Here is a 22,134-nt window from a genome sequence, read left to right as displayed (position 1 = left end):
ATTAAAGGCGTGCTCCACCACCGCCCGGCTTCTTTTATTTTTATTATTTATTTTATTTATGAATACACTGTAGCTGTCTTCAGACACACCAGAAGAGGACATCAGATCCCCCTTACAGATGTTTGGGAGTCACCATGTGGTGGCTGGGAATTGAACTCAGGGCCTCTGGCAGTGCTCTTATCTGATGAACCATCTTGCCAGCCCACTATCTGCATTTTTCTGATGGCCCCAGGTGACTCAGGGGTCTGGACCCACAGGTTGAGAACCTTGCAAAGGGGAGCAAGGAGAACACTTGGATGTCCCAAAAAAGGGGGGGGGGAGGCTGGAGATGAGCACTCACTAGGAAAATAAAGTGACTGTTTTGGGGGAGGGGGACTAAAACTGGTCCGGCTGCTCTGTCAGCTCTGCGTCTCCCAGGAACCATGTTCAGCAGATTTCATGTTTGTCTTTAGAGTCCTGTGCCTGAACTGTGGGGAGCAGACTGCCCGCAGGGTGCTGCAGGACCGCTTCCAAGCCCTGAACCCCAGCTGGAGCGCCGAGGCGCAGGGCGTGGCCCCCGACGGCGACGTGTTCCTCACTGAGGAGCAGGTCCGGAGCTTTCAGGTCCCGTGCTGTGATCGGTGCGGCGGCCCTCTGAAACCAGACGTCGTTTTCTTTGGGGACACGGTGAACCCAGACAAGGTCGACTTTGTGCACCAGCGTGTGAAAGAGGCGGACTCCCTGCTGGTGGTGGGGTCATCTCTGCAGGTACCCGACTCTGTCAGGGTGGCAGTTGCCCTTGCCCATCCTACAGGGTGAGAACTAGAGGTTCCCTCTTGTCTGGGTTTCGCTTATTAGACTTCACGCATGTGTGCGGGTATGCGCATGCGTACATGGTTGAACTCGGTTATCTGACAAGGTGGCAAAACCTTTACCTGCTGAGCTGTCTCAACAGCCCCTCAGCTCCTTTTTTTTTTTTTTAATTATTTTATTTATATGAGCACACTGTAGCTGTGGACACACCAGAAGAGGGCATCAGATTCAATTAGAGATGGGTTGCTGGGAATTGAACTTGGGACTATTGGAAGAGTATTCAGTGCTCTTAACCATTGAACCATCTCGCTAGGCCCCAAGCTCCTTTTTATCTTTTTTGTTTGTTTCCGTTTCTGAGACTGCGGGTGGGTTCTTTCCCTGGATCTAGAGCGATCTCTCTGATTTGCCTGGGCAGGTGTACTCTGGTTACAGGTTCATCCTCACCGCCCGGGAGAAAAAGCTGCCAATAGCCATTCTGAACATCGGACCCACCCGGTCTGATGATTTGGCTTGCCTGAAGCTGGATTCCCGCTGTGGAGAGTTGCTGCCCTTAATAGACCCGCAGAGACAGCACTCTGATGTCCAAAGGCTGGAAATGGACTTTCCTTTGAGTCCCGCTGCTCAAGGTAAAGTGAAAGCGCTCTCAGGAAAGGGGGTCTAGCCAGGTGGAGCGTGGCTTGTAATCCCTCAGAGGCTGATGAAAGCGGCTAGCCTGGCCCAAGGCCAGAGATCTGGCCATAGAAACGGACACCTCAACTTCAAACAACAAAACAAAAGCCAGGTGACAGATTCAACTCCCTGTTACACAGAGTGGTCAGGTGCCGGACAAGAGAGACAATTCTAGACGGCTTAAGATATGACTATTTTTAGCTAAAACGAGCTTTAAAAAAGATACAGTAGATGGTTTCATTTTGGGAGGGGGTCTCAAGACAGAGCACCGTGTGGTTGCTGGGACTTGAACTCAGTACCTCTGGAAGAGCAGTCGGTGTGCTTAACCACTGAGCCATCTCTCTAGCCTGCCCACCTGGTTTTTAATGGAAAGGTGGACGGACGTTTCTTTTTTTGTTTTGTTTTGTTTTTTGTTTTTTCGAGACAGGGTTTCTCTGTATAGCCCTGGCTGTCCTGGAACTCACTCTGTAGACCAGGCTGGCCTCGAACTCAGAGATCCACTTGCCTCGGCCATCACTGCCGGTGAATGTTTCTTTTACCCGGTTTCCAGTTTATTTATCTTGGCATTAATTTGTTTCATTTCTTTTCAGATCCCTAAGGATCCCCCCCTCCCCGCCCTCCCATTGCCAACTCTGCATCCTATAGAGGGGACAAAGCCACGCCTAGAGGGCAGGCACCTTCCTGTTTATAGAGATGAGAGCTGCCCCCTACGGAAAGACTCTTCCAAAGAAGTAGCTGTGCCCTTGATGGAGTAGCTGTGCCCTTGATGGAGTAGCTGTGCCCTTGATGGAGTAGCTGTGTCGCCAGGAATGAAGGATCAGGCAGAAGTCTGTAAACCACAACCGTCTGTGAGGGGCAACGTGGGGATCTCACTCATTCAGGGATAACCAGAAGAGGGATTTATAATTCATTCATAATTCCAAATGGATGTGTCTGACTGAAGCACTTTGATATTTCTGACGACAGGAGCAAGAGCAAACACGACTTTTTTTTTTTAATTAACCAAATAATAAATTATTTTTAATAGCATACCACATGTGTGGACTGTGAACTTACATGTCTTTTATGCAGCTATGAAGAAAGCGGGCTTTATGCTCCTGTGTCATAGGGATTTGTCCTCGGTGGTAGCTGGCCAAAAGTGACACCCACCTTGAACCTGGTTTCTAGAGAGAACGGCTAATTCCTGTGGGCTCCTCAGCTGACCTTTTTGATTACAGCCCTCACTGGGATGAGTCAGTGTGCCCCCAAAACAGGAGGCACAAGGGAGGCACACTCTACTTCAGAAAGACTCCTGCCTGAGATGAGGGCAGAGGACTCATGCTTATCCTGCATCAGCCTCGGGAGCAATCAAAGCTCTTGAGTGGCCGAATGAATGTGCTGGGAAATGTACTTTGAGAGAGTAGGCAGGGCTCTTAACCTCTGCGCCATCTCTCTAGCCTGCCCTTGCCTCCTGGGATTAAAGGCATGCGCTACCACATCCAACCTTTTTTTTTTTTTTTAAATCTGTTTATATGCACTTTAGTATATGGGTATTTTGTCTGAACATATGAAGACCAGAGGAGAGCATCAGATCTCCATTGTAGATGGTGAGCTGTCATGTGGATGATGGGAATTGAACTCAGAACCTCTGGAAGAGCAGCCAGTGAATGCTCTCAGCCACTGAGCCATCTCTCCAGGCCCTTCATTTTCTTTTTATATACTTTAGGTTAAAACAAATCATAGCCAGGGGGTGGCAGTGCAGACCTTTCATCCCAGCACTCAGGAGGCAGAGGCCGGTGGATCTCCGAGTTCAGGGCCAGCCTGGTCTACAGAGTGAGTTCCAGGACAGCCAGGGCTACACAGAGAAACCGTCTCAAAAAAACCAAACCAAACCAAACCAATAACAGCGCTAAATCACAAACATTAAAGAGCCAAGACAAACTAAAACTAAGACCCATCCTTAGGAAAATGCTCAACATTTACAACAGACTTAGGAAGCATTTTATGACCCATTTCCTCACATCCCAACCCCACAAGTTCATTATATATATCAGACACTATTAATTCTTTTAAAAGATGACGTTACTCGAGGACAGGTGTCTGTGTGTAGCTTACTGTTAACAGCCTTCCTAGCATGTGTGAAGCCATAAGTTCAGTTCAATCAACAGCATCATTAAAAAAAATAATAACAAAAGCCAGGCAGTGGTGGCGCACGCCTTTAATCCCAGCACTTGGGAGGCATAGCCTGGTCTACAGTGTGAGTTCCAGGACAGCCAGGGCTATACAGAGAAACCCTGTCTCAAAAAAACAAAAACAAAAACAAAAACAAAACAAAACAAAAGCCCCTGAAAAGCAAGAATCCTGAAACATGGTCCTAGCTTGCTTTGTGTTGCTGTGGTAAACACCATGACCAAAAGCAACTTGGGGAGAAAAGGTTTATTTCATCTTATAGATTACAACTCATCACTGAGGGAAGCCCAGAGAGGAGCTTGAAGCAGAAGCCAAGGCTTTCTTATGCAGCCTGCAACCACCTACCTAGGGATGACACCGCCCACAGTGGGCTGGACCCTCATTCAGCTATCAAGAAGATGCCCAGCAGATATGCCTACAGGCCAATATGACAGGGACAATCCTTCCGAGGTTTTCCCTTCCCTGATGGCTGTTGAACTGGCTCAGCTGTTAAGAGCACTTTCCACAGCCGGGCGTGGTAGTGCACGCCTTTAATCCCAGCACTCGGGAGGCAGAGGCAGGCGGATTTCTGAGTTCAAGGGCAGCCTGGTCTACAAAGTGAGTTCCAGGACAGCCAGGGCTATACGGAGAAACCCTGTCTCGAAAAACCAAAAAGAAAAAAAAAAAAAAAAGAGCACTTTCGCTCCTCCAGAGGACCCAGGTTCAATTCTCAGCATCAGTGGTTGGCGAACAACGCCTGTGGGTCCAAAGCCCTCTCGCCTTTGCCTGTGCGGTCAGGCATCGCTCACGCCGCCCACTAGCACTACAGCACCTCCTTTCTCCCATTCCTCACCCCTTACCAGGATAGGAACCATGCAGGGGTTCATGCTCAAACTTCTACTACCCCTTCCAGCCGGATTCTGGACAGCAATTACGAGCTACTACCGGGGTCACGGCGCCTGCGCAGGCAGCCGTAGCAGCAGCTGCGGCCGCTCTGGCCTGACCTTTGGGAAGGGAGAGGTGGATAACGAAAGAAAAAAAAAGAGAGAGAGATCAGCAGCCAGACACCTGACTCCGAAATCCGTTGACTAGGGAACCAGAGATTAACCAGGCTGTGCGCACGGGATCACAGGGCTAGACGACCCGGTGTTTTGTATCTCAGGCTGGCTTCTAATTCACTCTGTAGCTAAGGGGACCCGAAGCTCCTGATCCTCCTGCCCCCCACCTTCTGAGTGCTGGGTCTACAGGCGTGTGCCCATGCCCGGTTTTATTCACGATTGGGAGTCGAACCCAGGGCATCCTGCATCCTAGGCAAGCACTCTTTGACCTGAGCTGTGTTCTCCATTCTCTTTTGTTTCAATCACGTGAAAGAACAATGGGAACAAACGCCTACACTAAGCTTTCTTTCCACTTCTTTCCACTGGGCCTTACTTTCTTTGAGGGTTAGGGTTGCTACTCTGAGCCTCGACGCTCAGCAGGGGTTTCGAAAGAACCCTGGGAGCCAGAGATTCAAAAGTGGCTAAGCTGCCTCACTTTGCCTTCTTAAGCTCCGGAGACTTCTGAAGATTGAAGTTCCAAGCTTAGCCTGTCACCTGGAAACGAGTGCCTGGGTTACATAGTGAGTCCCAGGAATACACGGTAAAACCCTGTCTCAAAAAATTATCATAGATAATGAATTCCAGGCCAACCGGGCTATCTCAAAGAAAGAAAAAAACAAAACAAAACAAAACAAACAAACAAACAAAAAAACAACTGGCTTGAGACCGTTGCAAATAGAAGCATAAGAATGAGCTCAGATGAAAACTGGTTCAAACAAAGCCAGAGCCTGCTTCCCATCCTACCATCCGCTCATAGTCGCCATGCATCAGAAGGATCGAGACCTTAAGAGACACATGGGGGGGCTGGTGAGATGGCTCAGTGGGTAAGAGCACCCGACTGCTCTTCCAAAGGTGCAGAGTTCAAATCCCAGCAACCACATGGTGGCTCACAACCATAACAAGATCTGACTCCTTCTTCTGGAGTGTCTGAAGACAGCTACAGTGTACTTACATGTAATAAATAAATAAATAAATAAATAAATAAATAAAGACACACGGGCTGGGTGCAGGGTAATCCATTAATCGTGATTGCCACTTGTCTTGTTCTTTTGTTCCAAGACAGATCGTTATCCCTGAAACTCACCCTGTAGACCAGGCTGGACTCAAACTCACAGAGACCTGCCTGCCTCTGCCTCCTGTGTGCCCAGATTATTGCCTATTCTACGAGGCGCTTGATTCCTGGAAATGTTCTCATTCATCTTGAGTTTCCAAGACTAGATGAAATACTTTCCTCTGAGGATTTAACAGTGCTCAGTGGAACAGAGACTACAATGACCAAACCCAGGCTCTGACAGCGGGTACTTTATTAGAGGGCCCAGGGTGAAGTAAGACAGCAGGTGGGCAGGGCCGGCGTGGGCAGAAGTGAGGTGACAGGCCTAACAGAATTTCCCAGTGTCAAGGTTTTTGTATTCCTTGTTGTACGGGGCCTTGGAGAAGCAGATGGCGGCCTGACGGTCACAGTTGCAGATGAAGTTCTCACATTCCTTGTTTTTGTCTGGAGAGAAACAAGAACAGAGAATCGAATGAGTGGAGCCCGGGACCCCACATGACAATGGAAAGAAGCTGGTGGCCATCCCATGGGTCGCAGATGTAGGGTTGAGAGACGAAGCAAACGAAAGTATGTCGGGGTTGCCAAATTATAATAGAAATGTACTTCTTGGGCTGGAGAGACGGAGCAGCAGTTAAGAGCACTGACTGCTCTACCAGAGGTCCTGAGTTCAAATCCCAGCAACCACGTGGTGGTTCACGACCATCTGTAATGAGATCTGACACCCTCTTCTGGAGTGTCTGAAGACAGCTACAGTGTACTCACATATATAAAATAAATAAATCTTAAAAAAAAAGAAAGGTACTTCTGTGGGGCTCAGTGGGTAAAGTGACTAACACATAAGACGCAAGCTTGAGCTTCAGTTAGGATCCCCGAGCCCTTGAGCAAGGTGTGGTTGGGTCATCTGTAACTCTATCAGTAAGCGGAGAGCACAGATCGCCAACACTTGTTGGCGTGTCAGGCTACAGGTGAGTGAGTGCCTTGTTTAGTGAGAGGCTGGGTCTCTAAAGATAAGACAGAGAGTAATAGAAGACACCGGGATGCCAACTCATTCCTAGACATAAAATAAAGTTGTCAGCAGTGGCGGTGCACCTCTTTAGTCCCAGGACTTGGGAGACAGAGGCAGGCAGATCCCTGAGTTGGAAGTCAGCCTGGTCTACGGAGCAAGTTCCAGGACAGCCAAGGCTATACGGAGAAACCCTGTCTCAAAAACAAAACAAAACAAAACAACAACAAGAGAAAATTAAAAAAAAAATAAACATGAGCATATAAACCTAAAAATCAGAAAAGTACAAATATCGGCTTTAATAATGTTTTTGTGAGGGCTGGTGAGATGGCTCAGTGGGTAAGAGCACCCGACTGCTCTTCCGAAGGTCCGGAGTTCAAATCCCAGCAACCACATGGTGGCTCAGAACCATCCATAACAAGATCTGACTCCCTCTTCTGGAGTGTCTGAAGACAGCTACNGTGTACTTACATATAATAAATAAATAAATCTTTAAAAAAAAAAATAATGTTTTTGTGAATTGTGTGAAGATTACCCTCGTAATATGCAAATAAATACTGATCTCTCTATTCCACCATTAATCTGGAGCCAGTGGGAGAGATGGCTCAGCCGTTAAGAGCACTGACTGCCCTTCCAGAGGTCCTGAGTTCAAATCCCAGCAGCCATATGGTGGCTCACAGCCATCTGTAATGAGATCTGACGCCCTCTTCTGGCACACAGGTGTATGTGCAGGTACTCATACATCACATCTGATGTCCTCTTCTGGTGCGTCTGAAGAGAGCAATGGTGTACTCATATACATAAAATAAACAGATAAATCTTTTTTTTAAAAAAAAAATTATACGTCCTGCCTCTACGTGCTGGGATTACAAGTATGCACCGCCATGTCAATTTATAGGTTCCAGGGACGGAACTCAGGGCTCTGTGCGTGCTAGACAAGCAATCTGCAACTGAGTTGCATTCCCAACCCTCTGACTCCTCGCCTGTAAAGTGGGAATGAGAAATCTTTACCCGGATAGATGTTTAGCTCAGTGTTTGGCATATAAGCCATGATACAGCTTCCGAGTGCTTAGTAAATCAGTATATAACACAGCAGTTAAGGGAAGCCGCTTAGGGGAGGCCAGCTGTCTCAGGGAACAAAGGGGCTTGGTGCTAAATCTGAGCCTGGGCCCCACCCCCAGGCCTCACACGGTGGGAAGAGAGAACGGACTCCTGAAAGCTGTCCTCAGACCTCCACGCGTGTGGAGCGTCATAGGCACGCCTCCCCTAAATACATAAAATCTTTTAAACGTTGGCATACTAAATGGTGACTGTCCCTGTCCCTCCCTCCCCCTTCCAAACCCGCCAAAGGCCAGGCAGAGAGTCCCGAGGTCCCCGAGGTCCCCGGAGGGTCACCCTACCACTGCAGGTGATCTCGCTCCCGGAGCACGAGTAGGAGTACGTATTGGTGTAGGGGTTGTCTATGAGGAATTTACAGCTTTTCAGCTTCTTGGCCTGAGTGTAACAGTGGTCATGAGTCTGGCAGCACCTGGAGAGAGGAAGGAACAGCTGAAGGCAGGGTAGTGGACCCGACGGGGGTCGGCTCTCAACCCGCAGTCAAACAGGCGCGGCTGACTTAAGCACGAACGTTCCGGAAGCAATGGCTGGAGAGTGACTGTCTCCAGAATCTGGGATCTCTGTTAACATATATTTACTGAAAGCAACCTTTGCCAGGTGCAGTGGGCCCCAGACTTTATCAAATCCCAGTGCTTGGGGGCTGAGGGGTTTAGCTCAATGGTAGAGCACTTGCCTAGCAAGCGCAAGGCTCTGGGTTCGGTCCTCAGCACTGGGAAAAAAAAAAAAAGAAAAGAAAGAAAGACAATCCCGGTACTTGAGGCAGAGGCAGGTGGATCTCTAAGTTTGAGATCAGGAGACCCTGTCTCAAAAAATGTTTTTTTGTTTGTTTGTTTGTTTGTTTTAAGCTGCAGGAATACAGTAACATTACAAGTTCTGAAGTTGCGATGACGTGTTTGTTTTTTTTTTAAGGCGGTTCTGCAACTTTGACATTGAGCAGGTTTACGGTTTTTTTTTTAAGCCAAGGCTGACATGTGGATGGTTGGCAGTACCCTGCTCTGCCACTAGAGGGGAGCACCGCACACTTTCCACTTCCCGGGACCACTAGATTAAGGGGTCCTCTTGGACCTCTTTCTTTACATGACAAGAGGTGAAAGTATATGCTGGGCATTGTGATGCACGCCTTTAATTCCAGCACTCAGGAAGCGGAGCTGGAGGGTAGCTGAGTTCACAGCCAGAGAGGGTTTCAGGACAGCTTGGGCTACAAAGAGAAACCCTGACTGGAAAACAATCACACAAACAAAGGTAAATAATGAACAACTAAACAACAACAACAAAAAAACACACGATGCTCAAGGACTGTGCACGCCTCCCCGTCCTGCCTCTCGAGACCTGACGGGATTGGCCTGTTCTCCCGCCCCCCACCCCCGTGCCCACGCTCCAGTCTCCCACGGGATAGACCACTCACGTGTCTAAGGCGTCCACTGGGGTGCCTGAGCCGCCCAAGCCACAGTAGCAGCCATAGTTGTTGTAATCCAACAGGGGATCACTCCCGGGGATGGTGCACTTGATCATATTGCGGAACTGCCACACAGCCCGAGGGCTGATGCTGTGTGCAGCGGCGCCTGCTGCGAGAGTGTACAGCACGTTCAAATCCACCCCGAGCCGCTCTACCCGGGGGCTGATGCCTGCCTGCTATCTTCTTTCTCAGCTCCTATCAGTTGTTGTCTCGGGAGAGCATCGGTTCCCAGGAGCCCGCTAACGTGCAGCTGACCGTCTGCCCCCCATTATGTAGGTCTTGGAGCTAAGTCAGACCTGAGCAGGAAGGTGTCGAACCTCCAACTCTGAAGCAAAACCGTCCTGCCTCGTCCTCCCCTTGTGCTAGAACTATAAATAAACAAGCACCACTGTACTGGGCTGGGATACCCCTCCGACATTAAGTTATATAAAGATTGCTAGGCTGGAGAGATGACTCAGCGGTTAACAGCACTGACTGCTCTTCCGAGGATCCTGAGTTCAAATCCCAACAACCACATGGTGACTCACAACCATCCGTTATGAGATCTGACTCCCTCTTCTGGGGTGTCTGAAGACAGCCACAGTGTACTTACATATAATAAATAATAATAATAAATAAATCTTTTTTCTTTTTTGAGTTTTTTGAGACAGGGTTTCTCTGTGTATCCCAGGCTGTCCTGGAACTCACTCTGTAGACCAGGCTGGCCTCGAACTCAGAAATCCGCCTGCCTCTGCCTCCCAAGTATTGGGATTAAAGGCATGCGCTACTGCCTGGCAATAATGAATAAATCTTTAAAAAAGAAGAAGTTCAAAGTTATCTTCTTACAAGGCAAGTTCAAGGCTTTCTCGGGTTATGTGAGACCCTGTTTCAGTCAAGCAAGCACAAAGTCCTGGCTTCCATCTGCAGCACTGAATGGTGAGCTTGAGGCTAGCCTGGGCTACATGATACCCTGCCTCAGGAGGAGGAAGATGGAGGCAAGGATGATAGAACAGCGTGGTGCTCACTGCTTACCACACACAGGAACGGCCAACAAGAGGGTGATCAGTAAGTAAGTAAGTAGGTCCGATCAGTAAGTAAGTAAGTAGGTGCGTGCTGAAGTTGGGTCAGCGAAGGTCAGCTCAGGCCAATTCTGAGTCTGTCTCCCTGGATTTCCCTCAGCCTGCGGCTTCTCCCTTCCATGAATCTGGGACTCCACTTCATCTCTTCTTTCTCTCCACTTCCACTCCTGCCCAGGTCACCAATGGACAAGTGGCAGAAGGAAAGCACCGACATGCTTGCCTCTTCTGAGTCACTCTCTGAGAGTTCCTGGACTGAAATGTTACTATTTATTTAATATTCTCTCTCTCTCTCTCTCTCTCCCCCCCCCCTCTGAGTCTACCTAAATAGTCCAAATAGTCCAAGTCTTAAATTCTCAATCCTCCTGCCTCAGTCTGCTGAATGGCTAGAGAGAGCTTGGCCCCAATGCTTCCCCATTAAAGAGAACCTTCTGGTCCACACACCAAGCGGTGCCTCTGCTGTTCCATGTTCTTTTTGCTTCATAGTTACTTCGGTTTGTGTTTGGACTCACATATGTGTGTGTATGTGTGCATTTGTAGGTGGAGGGTAGAGTTCAACATCTGGAATCTTTTTTTGTTGTTGTTGTTTTTGTTTTGTTTTTCAAGACAGGGTTTCTCTGTGTAGCCCTGGCTGTCCTGGAACTCAGAAATCCGCCTGCCTCTGCCTCCCGAGTGCTGGGATTAAAGGCGTGCGCCACCACGCCCGGCTTGGTTTGGTTTTTCGAGACAGGGTTTCTCTGCATAGTTCCTGGCTGTCCTGGAACTCACTCTGTAGACCAGGCTGGCCTCGAACTCAGAAATCTGCCTGCCTCTGCCTCCCGAGTGCTGGGATTAAAGGCGTGCGCCACCACGCCCGGCTTGGTTTGGTTTTTCGAGACAGGGTTTCTCTGTGTAGCCCTGGCTGTCCTGGAACTCACTCTGTAGACCAGGCTGGCCTCGAACTCAGAAATCTGCCTGCCTCTGCCTCCTGAGTGCTGGGATTAAAGGCGTGCGCCACCACGCCCGGCTTGGTTTGGTTTTTCGAGACAGGGTTTCTCTGCATAGTTCCTGGCTGTCCTGGAACTCACTCTGTAGACCAGGCTGGCCTCAAATTCAGGAATTCGCCTGCCTCTGCCTCCCAAGTTCCAGGATTAAAGGTGTGCGCCACCACTCCTGGCTAAAATGGAGTCTGAAACTTGCTTTGTAGACAAGACTGGCCTCGAACTTACAGAGATCTCCTGGCTTCTGCCTTCTGAGTGCTGGGATTAAAGGCATTAGTACTACTTGGGGAAAAAAAAATAAAATTTTTTTAAAGGAAAAAGAAAAAGACAAGTGGACAGGGCACTGGCAAGGCCAGGGAAAGTGGTGCCAGGGCAAGACATCAGAAGCAGAAGAAGGGAGCTTCCTTTGCTTGGGTAGGCAAATGAGGGAGCGTTTTCTCAGGGGTCATCTGAGTTCAGACTTAGAGGCCAAAAAGTGCCAGCTGTCCTGAACACTGGGGTGAAGAGGGGACCCCAACCCAGAGGCTATTAGACCCTAATGAGAACGCCAAACAATTCCAGAGTGACCCAGTGAGAGGGAGGCACTGGAGAAGAGGGAGACGGCGGCGAGGTGCTCAGAGAGAGGCGACAGAGGGTCCTACCTGTGAGGAGGGCAGCCAACAGAAGGAGTTTCATCTTGGAAAGGAAGAACTCCAGTGACTTTCCTCTTTTATAGATGGGGCCCCACGCTCCCAAGATAAGGCTGTTTGCTTTGCTCTTAGCCACTCTGGGCTGACCTTGGGTCTATCGGGGAACAACCCAGAGGGATTTGCCTGTAAGAGAAAATAATGCCACAGGTCTGTGCCTGGCTCCGACCTTGGAATCTTTTACTATTCTCCCTACGCATTATGACAAGTCTCAGGCCGTCCTGGAATTCATGGGGCATCTGAGAAAACTTTGAATTCCTCTTTACTTTATTTATTTATTTTTTTGAGACAGGTTTCTAGCCCAGGCTGGCCTCAAATTTGTTGTATAGCTGACGATAGCCTTGAACTTTTGTTTTTTTAGATTTTTAAAAAATAATATATTTTTAAAAACGCATTCATTTATGTATGAGTGCTCTGTCTGCATGTACACCTGCATTCCAGAAGAGGACATCAGATCCCTTTTACAAACAGTCATGAGCCACCTTGTGGTTGCTGGGAATTGAACTAAGGACCTCTGGAAGAACAGCCTATTGTAGAAATTACTTTAAATTTCAGCCTGAGGTTTCTTTCTTTCTTTTCTTTTTCTTTTTCTAAAGACTTACTTATTTATTTTATGTATATGAGTACACTGTAGCTGTACAGATGGTTGTGAGCCTTCTAGTGGTTGTTGGGAATTGAATTTTAGGACCTCTGCTTCCCCTGGTCGGCCCTGCTTGCTCTGGCCCAAAGATTTATTTATTATAATATAATAAGTACACTGTAGCTGTCTTCAGACGCACCAGAAGAGGTTGATCAAACCTCATTATGGGTGATTGTGAGCTGCCATATGTTGTTGAGATTCAAACTCAGGACCTTTGGGAGAGCAGTCGCTGCTCTTACCCACTGAAACATCTCGCCAGCCCCAGGCCCAAGGTTTCTACCCCACCTTAGACCATTTAGACTCCGGGACACACACAACAATAAGCTTCAAGCAGCATAGTTGCTGGGCAGCTGCCTACCCTCTGGGCTATTAGAATCTCCCTTCCTATCGATCACCCCGAGTTATTACTTACTATGCTTCATCTGGGCTGCTCTTAACTACAATTGGTCAGCCCACATGGTGACGTTTTCCTTTTTTCCTAACCAATGATGGCTTCTCTTTCCTCCTCTCCTCTTGTTCTTTTCTGACCCCCCAAGCGTGGGAAACCTAAACCCCACGTATGTCTCTTCTGCCCAGCTATTGGCTGTCGGCATCTTTATTTACCAATCAGAAATAAGTTGGGGCAGGGTCAGAGGTCTTGGGGGCTCTCACTTAGCATTTCAGTAGCACAGCCAGTGCTTTTAAGCACCGTCTCACTAGCTCCCTTGTGTGCGCATGTGTGAGTGCAGACGCCACACAAACCAGAAGAGGGCGTCAGGTTCCCTGGAACTGGAATTACAGGGGTTGTGAGCCACCGACGTGAATGCTGGGAATGGAACTTGGTGCTCTGCCACAACGGTAGGATCTTAACCTGAAGCCCGACCCTGAGCTTCTGATACTCCTGCCTCCACACATCGCTCCTTAGCCTAGCTTCAAGGGGCCCGGGGCAACTATCCCGTAAGACACCTGTAAAAAGTGGGGGAGGGGACAGGGTGGGCGACCCCTGCCTTTGTGTCTTGGAATGCTTGGGTTTGCGTGTGTGTGCGCGTGTGTGTGTGTGTGTGTGTGTGTGTGGTGGGTGTCTATCTGTCATGCCCTCAACAGAGGAGGAAAGGCGTTCAGAGAGGTGAAATAGTTTGCCTAAGGTCACACAGACTGTGAGCGAACAAGGCAAGGTTGGCTCACGCTTAGGTCTGTCCGACTCCAAGGCACACATCTTAGTTTCTTCCCACTCTGAAAACATCACATTTTCGCTTTCCAGTGCAGGTTTGTGAGAAAATTTGGAGATGTGGAATCAGACCTGAATGACTTTCGGAACAGTCGAGGACTTAGCAGTTAGTGCTTAGACCGTAAGCAACTGCAGACTAGCACTTGGAACTTTTTGCTTTTGTTTTTGTTTGTTTGTTTTGTTTGTTTTTCGAGACAGGGTTTCTCTGCCTAGCCCTGGCTGTCCTGGAACTCACTCTGTAGACCAGGCTGGCCTTGAACTCAGAAATCCACCTGTCTCTGCCTCCCGAGCGCTGGGATTGAAGGCGTGCACCACCACGCCCAGCTGAATTCTTTAAATTTCTAGCTTAGCAAGTCTAGCTCAGCCTCCATCACTGTCCTCAGAGTCCTTTTTAAAAAAATTATTTAATTTTAGTGAATATATTACTGCTCTGCTGCGTATACATCCACCTGCCTGAAGAGGGCGTCAGATCCCATTATAGATGGTTATGAGCTACCATGTGGTTGCTGGGAATTGAACTCAGGACCTGGAAGAGCAGCCAGTGCTCTTAACCACTGAACCATCTCACCAGGAACCCCCACCCCCACCCCCAGAGTCCCTGTTATACCTGCTCCAAGCATCACATGTCTTCCACAGTCTTGCCTCAGCCACCCGTCTGTCTCAGCTGACATCGCTCTGCCAGTCACCCTGAGTCTGGGCAAGCCGCAAGCCGCAGCACACCACCAGAGTCTCTTGGTGCGTTTCTCTCTGTGGAGGCCGGACAAATGTGGCTCAGCTATGCAGTGGAAGGGAGACCGAGACATACATCTTGTTAGTGAGAAATCCTTCATCACGTGTTCTTTCAGGTGCTTGCTTTAGCACAGCATTCCTTCCTTCTGTGTCTGCTTCGTCAAAAAGTTCCTTTACGAGTCTGCCTTAGCCTTTCACACCTGTGTCCACTTTAACAGAACACCCCTTCACGTCTGCCCCAGCAAAACACCATCCAACCGATTTTCCAAAGAGCCCTCAAATTTCCACTTCAGTCATCCCAAGAAGAAACCTTGCTCCCATTGATAATGATTTCTTCCCAACTCCTGGCAACAACTAATTCACTGTGGGTCCCCGTGGGCTTCTTTCTTCTGGTACTTTTGCATGCATGTTGAATATTCTTATTTGAACCTACAGGCTGGAGTGATGGCTCAGGGGTTGAGAACACTGGCTGTTCTTCCAGAGGACCTAGGTTCAATTCCCAGCACCCACACAGCACGCACATCTGTTATAATTCCAGTTCCAGAAAATCTTGACGTCCTCTTCTGGCCTTAAGGGAACCAGAGAGGTACATGGTGCACATACATACATGCATACAGAACACACAAACATAAATAAATATAAAAAAAATTTTAAATAAATATAAAAAAAATTTTAAATTCAAAACCCAGAGTGGGGAGTGGTGGTGCATGGCTTTAAACCCAGCACTTGGGAGGCAGAATCAGGCAGAGCTCTGAGTTCGAGGCCAGCCTGGCCTAGAGAACCAGTTTCCAGGACAGCCAGGGCTACACAGAGAATCCCTGTCTTGAAAACAAAACAAAAATAAAAACAGAGTTCAAAACACCAAGCACTAACTAATCTCAGGCCACAGTTAGGAAATTCACGGTGTGTACAGGTTGCTCAGGTGCACAAGAAGTATAGTTTAAAATTGCTTGGGGATGGAGAGATGGCTCAGAGGTTAAGAGCACCGACTGCTTTTCCAGAGATCCTGAGTTCAATGAGTTCAATCCCCAGCAACCACATGGTGGCTCACAACCATCGGTAATGGGATCTGACGCCCTCTCCTGGTGTGTCTGAAGATAACTCCAGTGAGCAGGAACTGAACAAGCCGGCCAGAGCGAGAGCTGGAGAGATAGCTCAGTGGTTAGGGTCACTTTGTATCCTGCACAGGACCCACACGGCACCTTTGAGCTGTCTTATTTTTCTGGTTCCAAGGGACCCCAACATCTAAAATATTTTGGTCTCAAATATTTGGGTTAAGGGACACCGAAACATGTAATATGTAACATCATTGGGGACCTCGGTCCTCCAGGCGCGGCAGAGCTATTGTGAGTTCAGAGCAGCCACGACTCCCCACTCTCATGAGAACGTCCTAAGATCAGGCCTGGGTGGTGAGAAGAACGTCACTGGACCCTTGTCTGCAATTCCAGCTTTGTGGTCCTTCCTCCCTGTCCCCAGAGATGTGTAATCCTCTCTGCTGCGTGTGGTCTCCAGCAGTCCTGGGAGGGGACTGGGACCGGATCTGTGGAACCTTTGGAGGTCACCACCCATGCGTGCTAAGGTGGGAGGTTTTGATGATGTAGATGTTTGGGGCGGGGGGGGCATCCAGGTTCCTGTAAGGTGGCCCTGTGAACTCACAGGCTCAGCTCCAGTGGTGCTGTGAATGGAACACAGGGCTTTACCGACTGAGCTACATCTCCAGAATCTCTCTCTCTCTCTCTCTCTCTCTCAGACAGGATCATTGTGTACTCCAGGCTAGCTTCAAACTCTCAATCCTCTCCCCTCCCCCTCCAGCTCGCTAGGACTACAGACATGTACTACCACACTTGCCTGTGTGTACTTTGTATCCAGGGTGTGCACATGTGTGTGTGTGTGTGTGTGTGAGAACTGCATATGTTGTATGTGTATGCACACATGTGTATGTTCATGCATGTGGATACCAGAAATTCTTCCTCAGTCACTCTGTTCTTTATTGTTTCGGGACATGGTCACTCACTGACCCTGGAGCTCACCAGTTTGGCTAGAGTGGCCACCTCCAGGGATCTGCCTGTCTCTGTGCCCCGTGCCCAGCTTTTCCATAGATCCTGGGATCCAGTTCCTTATGCCTGGATGGCAAGTGCTTTACCAACTGAGCCATCTCCCCTGGCCCCTTTTTTCCCCTTTTCTGTTTTAGAGACAGGGTCTTCTATGTAGCTAATGCTGGTGTTAAACTACCTAAGCCTCCTGCCTCAGCCTGCTGAGTGATTATAGGTGTGCACCATCTATGTAGATCAGGCTGGCCCCAACCTGTATCGGTCCTTCTGCCTCTGTCCTCTAGCGATGGGACCACAGACGTGTGGCACTATCCTCACGCAGCTGTTTCTGAATGTGCGCTTCAACCTAATGGGTTGTTTCCTCCCAGCCTTCTCTTGCTGTGGCGTTGATAGTCCTGAGCTGCCTCAGTCAGGCAGGGATGCAGCTTGTAGGATGCACCAGGTGATGGGATGTGGAAGCAAGTAGAGTTTAAGCACGCTGACCTGTTTTGCTGTTTTGCTGGATGACTTTCAGGTGGGGAAGCAGGCATAGCATGGGGTAGAGCTAGAAACGGCCACACCTGCAGCTTCCCACTAATCCATCCTCCTCCACCCTGATCGAGGTCATCTCGTGTGGGAGTCTGGTGGAATCAACTCTCTTTCCCACTGAGTGAGCGATAATCTCCCTCTGACCTCTGCCCACCTGTGATGCCAGCTCTGGGGGATGTGTGAGGGCTGACAGCATAGCTTAGTGTTGGAGTGTTTGCTTAGCCTGTGTGAGGCCCTGAGTTCAACCCTAGCAGTGTGCATACATGCACACGCTTGCACGTGCACACACTCACCCAACGTACACACACATTCAAGCACACCCGTGCACAGGCACACCTGTGCTCATGCACGCACACACTCACACATGTGCATGCACACACATGTGTACACCCACGCCCGTGTACACATGCTCGCACACACACATGGATTCACACGCATTCATGCACACACATTGCAATGCACACACGTGCGCACACACACCGCACACATGGGCTCGTGCATGCACTTGGGCACGTGCGTACACACACACACACATGTGCGTGCACACACACGCACTCACACTCATGCACAGGCACACACAAAGAAGAAAATAAAATGGACATGGTGGGGTGTGACTGTAATCCAAGCACTCTGGAGGCTGCGGCAGGAGAATTGAGAGTCCCAGGCTAGCCTGGGCTACAGAACCCATTCATTCCTCTAGCTGTGCTTTGACGGTCGGCAGTCTTTGTCTACTGTGTGCTTAGCTCATACATAGAATGCACACACCTGCACAGGCAGAGCTACTGAAGATAGCTACAGAGCCTGAGTCCATGCTGATGACAAAGGACTAGCCCAAGACCCTATACCAGCTCAAATGCAGGGACCAGCAAAGTTGCCGGCCCCTTCCCCTGTGGATGCTATGAGGTCCAAGAAGATAGAGAGGTAGACATTGCTCCTGGGGTTGGGACTGGAGGATGCTAAGGGACAGAGATGTGTGGTCCAAGGTGCAAGCAGCTGACACACACCATCCTCCAAGCTGATTGTACTTACTAAGTGCTAAGTCTGTCCCGAGAACCTGACCCAGCCTTTTCGGTAGATCCAGTTAGAAAATCTATTTTTAATTGCTTAGTGTGTGTGTGTGTAACCAGAGTCAGTAATTCAGGGCAGTGAGGTTTCTCCAGGATCCAGGGCAGCCTGGACACATTCTCCAGTGCCACACTAAGTGGAGAGGCCATGCTAAGCGACAGCTATCGGCTGGCCGCAGTCCGTGCCGAAGTTCCCTGAAGACCTCCCCAGGCCCTCGAAGTCTGTGCTTTGGTTTCTGCTGGCCGAGATCCGCGCACAGGTGTGTGAAACTCCACCTCCCCCATCTGGAAAAAACTACAATGTCAAGTGGAAAGTACAGCCCCTGATAGCTTCTTGACTCCTTCAGGTGCGGGCATACCCACACTCCAGCGAGGTCAAGGTCACATCTGCTGCACCCACAAAGGATAAGGCTCCAGCTTTCCTGGAAATGCTTAAAAGAGCTGCTCGCTGCCACCGCGAAGCACCCTCTTAGGCTTGGCACAGAAGGCGATGGACTTGGCCCGCGAAGCTCAGCAGCGGGTCTCCTGACGTCATCTTCCCCACGTGACAGGATGAAGTGGGTTCAGAGAAGTTGTGTGTTCCATGTCACACAGCCTGAAAGTGGTGGGGGTCGTATTGTAGGCCAGAGACCCCAGCACTTCCGGAGCTGAAACAGGGGATTCGGGAGTATCCGAGTCCACCTGGGCTACCGAGTGAAACCGTGTCGGAAAGCAAGGTGGTGGGCAGGGGCTGGAAAGGTGGCCCGGAAGTTAGAAGCACTGTCCATTCTTCCCAAGGACCCAGGTTCGATTCCCAACACCCATATGGCTTCTTCTGCTCTCTGCAGGCGCCAGGCACGCCCTCGGTCCCACACGTATCCATTCAGGCAGAACACCCCTTAGACATACAAAGTAAAACTAAGAAGGAAATAATGAAAAGGGAGGAGGGGGCTGGGAAGATGCTTCTGTGAATAAAATAACCGCTCGAAAGCCAGAGGACCACCAGGGTTCAAATCCTCAGAGCTCATCCAGTGCCGGGGGGCAGGACAGCCTTCTTGCAACTAATAGCGAGTTGGAGAAAGGGGATTCCCTACCACCCAGCTATCTTGGCTGGCTTGTCCCCTATCAGAGAGCTCTGGGCTCGACTGAGAGACCCTTCTGAATGAGTAGAGAGACGGAGGGAGGCTGCATGTCAGCATCACACACACACACACACGCATGTGCCCACTCTCAGGAGAACATGCATGTGTACACACACACACACACATGTGCCCAGGATAACATGCATGTGCACACACACACACATGTGCCCACTCTCAGGATAACATGCATGTGTACACACACACACACATGGAGTGGTGGCGGCGGCGGCACACGCATGTGGTCCCAGCTACTTGGCAGGCTGATGTAGGATCCAATAAAACCTAGGAGGTAAAGTCCAGCAATGTAGTGAGGCCTCCATCTCCAAAATAAAGCAGAACACTTGTGTGTTATCCACCTTTCTCTGATTTTGGTTGTATGAACACTGAGTGAGAAAAGCTATATACGTACGCAGAGGTAGGGATGACAGCAAAACAAACTCACTTCTTGCCAACATTTCCCAAACTTCTTTCTCCCTTTCTTTCTTCATTTTTTCCCTCTACATTGAACATTTGTTTTTGTTTGTTTGTTTGTTTTTCGAGACAGGGACTCGTGCATCTCCGGGTGACCTTAGACTTGACACGCAGTCTAGGATGATGATCTTTGACTTCCGACCTTCCTGTTTCCACCTCTCAAGTTCTAGACTAATAGTCATTTGCCACTGCACAGGATGCGGGCTAGGTGAGCGCTCTTCCAGCCTGGTCGCACCTCCAGACATTTCATTTTCTTTTATTATTGGTGTGTGTGTGTGTGTGTATGTATGTGTGTGTGTGAGACACACACATACAGAGAGAGAGAGAGAGGTGGGGTGACAGGGAGGGAGGGAGATGAGGAAGGAGAAGGAGGGGGAGAGAGGGATGGAGGGAGGGGAAGGAGGAGGAAGGGAGAGAGGAAGGAGGGGAGGAGGGGGGAGGGAGGGAGGGAGGGAGGGAGGGAGAACCCCGGTGTGCCACAGCCCACACGTGGATGTCAGAGGACGACTTTCTTGACCTTGTTTCTGCCCCCCCCCCCCGTGTGATTCTCTGGTCTCCACAGCTCATCCTGAGGTGGGAGTGCCGAGATTACAGAGTTGTAGACCCTTGCGGCCACATCTGGCTTTTCCACAGGCACCCAGGGATAGAACTCAGGTCGTCAGACTTGCCTGGTACCCACTGACACCCTCGGCTACCTCCGCAGGCTCATCGCTCGCATTTTTGTTGAATGTTTTGTTTTTATTTGTATGCATGCATGTGTGTGTACCAGGCACATGCAAGAGACTCAGGAGGCCGGAAGAGGGTGTCAAAAGCTCTGGGACTGAAACAAGGAGGTTGGGAGTTGTTCAGTGTGGGGGCTGGGAACTGAACTCCCCCCACCCCTGGGCCATTGGGTTCTCTCTCCAGCTCCTCAAGAAATGTTGAACCCAGCTGGGCGTGGTGGCGCACGCCTTTAATCCCAGCACTCAGGAGGCAGAGGCAGGCGGATTTCTGAGTTCCGAGGCCAGCCTGGTCTACAGAGTGAGTTCCAGGACAGCTAGAGCTACGCAGGGAAACCCTGTCTTGAAAAACCAAAAAAAAAAGAAAAAGAAATGCTGAACCCATTGAACAACACCCTCTCTTAGCCACTGGCAACTGTTGTAGTCTTGGAGGGGTTTTGCTTCTGTCTTTGTGAACCTGGGGATCCAGTTCTATCACGGGACCCATTACTGCAATTTCAACACGTTTGATTAAGATCCTTCATGTAGGATCCTCCCTAAGAGGCTGCTATCGCCCTAGCCCAGCCATACTGCTGACATTGTCAGTGATGTGAACGGGTCGGGCCAGGGCTCATCGCAGTCTCCTTCGTCCCTCTTTGCAAGTCCTGGCTGAGTAGCTGGAGGCAGAGTTGGGTCAAATGGAAAAGCAGGACCATTCCCAGGAGGAAATTAGATCAGAACAAGCGTAGTTAAGCAGTGGTGTGTTGGGAGCTGGAGAGATGGCTCACCAGTTAAGAGCTCTTCCAGAGGTCCTGAGCAACCACATAGTGGCTCACAACCATCTGTAATGGGATCTGATTCCTTCTTCTGGTGTAACCCCCATGGGGTCAGTTCTCCGTCTTTGCTCTAGGGGATCTCACTCAGGTTACCAGGCCTGTATCACAAGCACCCTTACCCCTTGACACGTGTGTGAGTCATTTCATGTTTTCGAGTTTTTGTTTGGGCAAACGAGACAGTTCACCGGGTAAAAGCGCTTGGCCCATCAGCCTGATGTAGTTCAACCGCCACAAACCACACAAGTTCAAAACAAGACCAACCAACCAGGGGTTTTGTTTTCAAAACAGGATCTTTAACCTGTAGACCAGGTTGGCCTTGAACTCACAGAGCTCAGATCATCTCTGTCTCCAGAGAGCCAGAACCAAAGATGTTGTACCACCATGCCCCGCCCCAAAAATGTTTTATTTACAGTTGGGGCTTTTGTTTGGAATGGGAGTCGGGACCTGGGTGGCTCTGGCTGGTTTGGAACTATGCGGCCCAGACCTACCTTGAATTTGCAGGGAGCTTCCAGTCTCAGCCCCAAATTCTGGGACTGTGGTCACAAGCTATTTGCTCAGCTTTTTCCTGTCGGTTTGAGACAGGGTTTCACGGCTAGGTTGGAGTTCATTCTTTTGCTCTGGCCTCCTGATTGCTGGGATTACAGGCACGCACCACACCTGGCCCTTATAAGCTATAAACATTTTTTTTTTTTGTATTATGTGTATGCCTGCACTCGCAAACGCACATGAAGGCAAG

General features: G+C 49.6%; 2 protein-coding genes across 8 annotated transcripts in view; one reads left to right on the top strand and one right to left on the bottom strand.

Moving 5' to 3' along the window:
• The window catches only part of Sirt4 (sirtuin 4), a 6,274-nt gene extending 3,819 nt beyond the window's left edge, over positions 1-2,455 (top strand). For 3 of the 4 annotated variants that reach the window (XM_029533712.1, XM_029533711.1, XM_029533713.1), the window contains 3 exons: positions 453-747; positions 1,208-1,418; positions 2,052-2,455. In XM_029533712.1, coding sequence (XP_029389572.1) covers positions 453-747; positions 1,208-1,418; positions 2,052-2,059 — 514 coding nt within the window. In that variant the 3' untranslated portion in view covers positions 2,060-2,455. Of the gene's footprint in view, positions 1-452; positions 748-1,207; positions 1,419-2,051 lie in introns of those variants that run through there. The other variant, XM_029533715.1, reaches the window with a different exon arrangement.
• A 3,533-nt stretch (positions 2,456-5,988) lies between these two features.
• Positions 5,989-19,431, bottom strand: Pla2g1b (phospholipase A2 group IB). 4 transcript variants are annotated; one of them, XM_021187037.1, is made up of 5 exons: positions 19,428-19,431; positions 12,009-12,057; positions 9,282-9,441; positions 8,161-8,288; positions 5,994-6,201 (listed from the first exon to the last, which is right to left on the bottom strand). In XM_021187037.1, the coding sequence occupies exons 2-5, from the start codon at positions 12,040-12,042 to the stop codon at positions 6,083-6,085; spliced, it is 441 nt and encodes a 146-aa protein (XP_021042696.1). In that variant the 5' UTR covers positions 12,043-12,057; positions 19,428-19,431; the 3' UTR covers positions 5,994-6,082. The 4 variants fall into 4 exon arrangements, with proteins under 4 accessions (XP_029389620.1, XP_029389621.1, XP_021042696.1 ...); XM_029533760.1 differs by lacking the exon at positions 19,428-19,431 and having other exon boundaries at positions 5,989-6,201; positions 12,009-12,179; XM_029533761.1 differs by lacking the exon at positions 19,428-19,431 and having other exon boundaries at positions 5,989-6,201; positions 9,282-9,438; positions 12,009-12,179.
• Between the last annotated feature and the right edge of the window lie 2,703 nt (positions 19,432-22,134).

This window comes from Mus pahari, chromosome 23 (genome assembly GCF_900095145.1).
Source record: "Mus pahari chromosome 23, PAHARI_EIJ_v1.1, whole genome shotgun sequence".
NCBI classification, from domain to species: domain Eukaryota; kingdom Metazoa; phylum Chordata; class Mammalia; order Rodentia; family Muridae; genus Mus; species Mus pahari.
This window is presented reverse-complemented; position numbering and strand designations above follow the sequence as displayed.